The 3,558-nt window shown below is 43.5% G+C and overlaps 1 protein-coding gene across 1 annotated transcript; it reads left to right on the top strand.

The window, feature by feature from the left end:
- The first annotated feature begins 829 nt into the window (after positions 1–829).
- Positions 830–1,195, top strand: LOC119309160 (ethylene-responsive transcription factor 14-like). The gene has a single exon (XM_037585211.1). It carries the CDS (start codon positions 830–832, stop codon positions 1,193–1,195), a length of 366 nt encoding a protein of 121 aa, XP_037441108.1.
- The last annotated feature ends 2,363 nt before the right edge of the window (positions 1,196–3,558 follow it).

The following is a 3,558-nucleotide window of genomic DNA, read 5'->3' as shown; positions in this document are numbered from 1 at the left end:
CTTCATTTCTTCGGGGCGGTAGTGCTAGGAGTGGTGTTGTTGCGCTCAGCGCCTATGTATCCTGTCTTGGGTGTGTGCGTGTTGCGGTGGCGTGGCATGTGGTTCTACTGGATGCTTGTGGTTTGGTGCTTTATATATAAAGCGGGGCGAAAGCCTTTTTCGGTAAAAATGCATACGCTAGTGTCAAGTGTAGGACTTGACCCTGGTGGGCTGGTTCCACCACAAAAAACCTAACCATCTGAGCTACATACTTTCTCTCTTTTGTAATGTTGTTGTTTAATCAATAAAATGCTGACATTCTTTTTTCTTCTTCTATTAACACAGTTATTTCATTCGACACTAAGGAGAATACATATACGTGCCGAGGCTGATTTTTTAAAGACAACTAATTAGTCAAAATCACACATGCATGCAGCTTATTGAAAAAAAAAATATTGACGACCGTCCAGGTACAGGGCATTCATTCAAGCCCAACAAAGGATCGATCCACTTGCTTTAACCGATACTAGTCTAATTAACAACTTGCAGTAGTAGTGTTTCTTAAATTATAACGTTGAGCTTTTAAGCAGGTGCAGAGCTAGCGATGAGGGACCCGTCGTCCACAATCTCAACCGCGCGCGAGAGAGAGAATCGATCCATTAGGGTATCACGACGGAGCAGTAGTATATTAAATACCACACTCTCACTCTCTACCATTCACATCGCCATCGTCGTCGACACAGCCACACAGCACACACACAAAGCCTAACTAGCTAGCTTAAGCTTCTGCTTACTAGGGTTAGCTAATTAAGAACGATCTCGGATCGATCGACTAGTAGATAACCAAGTAATGGAGGGTGGCGGCGGATGGGGTGATCAGGCCGGGAAGGATGGCGGAGGTGAGAGCACCAAGTACCGCGGGGTGCGACGCCGCCCGTCCGGCAAGTTCGCAGCGGAGATCCGCGACTCCAGCCGGCAGAGCGTCCGCAAATGGCTCGGCACCTTCGACACAGCCGAGGAGGCCGCACGGGCCTACGACCGCTCGGCCTACGCCATGCGCGGCCACCTGGCCGTGCTCAACTTCCCCGCCGAGGCGCGCAACTACGTCCGGGGTGGGTCGTCGTCGTCCCAGCAACAGGTGATTGAGCTCGAGTGCCTGGATGATGAGGTGCTGCAGGACATGCTCAGGGACGGGGGTGGTGGAAGGAATAATTAACACTACCGAATTTGAGTACTGAACTACTGATCGTGCGATCAATTCATGCACCATCACCTGATCGTATTTATGGCTGTGATGCAAAATCATATAGATCATACATGATCGAGCTTCCGATCCGTGCTTTGCATGAATGTATGTTAATGTTGGATTTCCAGTATTCTTAGGTGTTCAATGAAACTATATATGAAAGTGATCGATCTGATGTGAGCTGATCAGGAACCCTGTATTAAACGTACGTGATCGTATATATATCATCATGCAAGTTATGTACTGGGTTGCTTGTTGGATTAATCACCTTCTTCTCCTCTCTTAGTCCCCACCCCCAAATATAGTTTTGGTAGATCATGCATGCATGCGGAAATCTGTAGAGGATCTGGAGTTTTTGCAAGCCTATATGATTAATGTTTTCCAGTTAATTGTTTGGTCACGAGTTTACCATAAACTAGCATATAGTACTACAACGTATTTGTTGATGCCAACGAAATTACAACATCCGAGCATGCAATATATGATTGGTTCGTATGCACACTCCTGGAACATAAAATGAGATCATCCAGGATATATAGCTAGCTAACTATCCGTCCAAGGTACAAATGCTCAAATGTGACACATTGAGTAATCAGTAGTGGCAGATATCTAGCCAGCAAAAATTGTTTTACAAATGTGCATATCCTCACGTACCGATGCATGAGTAATCGAAGAATTGCTTTTGACGGTACGTGCTAGAAAGAATTTAGCTGCATGACCTGAACTAAAGAGCATCCTCATATGGAAAGTTGTTGCTCACCCCCCACGGCAGGTACACCCTCTATTCAGCCAATTTAGATTGAGTACTCTATCATACCTACTAAGTGCTATGTGATGCCTAATTTATAAACTTAATTGGAATAGAATTCAAGTATCTTCTGCAAGTTTATATATGTATATCCAGAGTTTCTTCTTGAGAGAAATGTTTGGAGGGACGCAATCTACAAATAGCGCAGTCACCAGATACAGGTTTCTACTCCAATGCACATGTGTTCTCTTTGTATTGAAAAAAGTAACTAGTGTATTTTTTTTTAAAGTGAATTTCACATTTTACCCCCTAGATATGCATTGGTGACACTAATTACCCCGTCGAGTGGAAATTCGTCTAGAATTCCCATTTTTTAGAAGCTTTGGACCCTCTTGTTTTTATGCCTGTCTGGTAGGCAAGGTGTGAGGTGACGCCCGGGGTCCAAAAATATCTGGACGATGACAAAGAATGGAACAGATGGACAAGAGAAGTCTGGACATGATCGTCAATGATTCCCTCTGATCTTTACACATATTTTTACGAATCATTGACACAACATCCCGATCCTATCTAACATAAACAAGCAAAATGCAAAACTGGGGTAATACCGTGTTAAAAGTCTCCACAATCTGATATTTCGATAGAAGTTCCCCCAAATGGGGTAATATGTGTCACAAGTGTACAACTACAGGGTAAAAAGTGGAATTCACTCTTTAAAAAACAAAACAAAAACAGTCTAGATTGTAATAATAGAATGTGCTATGCATTCGATTTTTCTTTTGTAAAAATAGTTGACTCGTGGTCTACATCAAAATCATAAGGATGAGGGTTAAAAGGCGTCTTCACGTGTTCTAAATTTGTTCTTTTGACATCCAAAAACACAATTCTATACAACATTGTATACCTCACAAAAGACATATATGCACGTATGCCTTCTAATGCCTGCCTTTTGTTGAATTTTGGCACACCATTCGTTGTAATCCCAAGCTAACCTTGATCAAAATGGAGGTCCACAAGTAATAACAAAGGTCTGAAAAGAAAACAAAAACAACAGTGCATCCTATGGGCATCAGCTCAACAACAAGCCCGCAAAAAACCATCAAAGACTCAAGGAGGATAAGCGATAATGATAAGACATGAAGCCAACGTCTTGTATTTGCTTGTCAACTTGTCGATGCCCGTCCTATCACACCGCTTGTTGACGGGCTTCCAAAGTTGCATCGAACCACACCATTTGTAAATCGCATCAATGGCCCGAGTGGGGTGCATATGTTCAATAATAAGTTTATTTCTAATAGACCGCAAGGTCCCAAAGTTCACCCACATCAACTTGTGGGTCTCGCCATTGCAAGCCGCAATATAGTGGTATATGTCCGGGAAGTTGGCGGGGTACCACCCATTGCCACACACTTCCCTGAAGCAGCTCCACGAAAACTGAGCCGAGGCACATAAGAAGAAGATGTGGTTCAAGTCTTCGTCGAACTCACAAGAGGGCAATGACCATCCCGGCCCAGGTTCATTCCTCTTCAACACCAATGCAATATACCTCTTATAAGTTGCCAAAGGAAGATCTATTTCAGGGGCC

Source organism: Triticum dicoccoides, chromosome 5B (assembly GCF_002162155.2).
Source record: "Triticum dicoccoides isolate Atlit2015 ecotype Zavitan chromosome 5B, WEW_v2.0, whole genome shotgun sequence".
NCBI lineage: Eukaryota > Viridiplantae > Streptophyta > Magnoliopsida > Poales > Poaceae > Triticum > Triticum dicoccoides.
This window is presented reverse-complemented; position numbering and strand designations above follow the sequence as displayed.

Coding starts and splice junctions, on each gene's coding strand:
- LOC119309160 (XM_037585211.1), top strand. CDS start 830: ATGGAGGGTGGCGGCGGATGGGGTGATCAGGCCGGGAAGGATGGCGGA.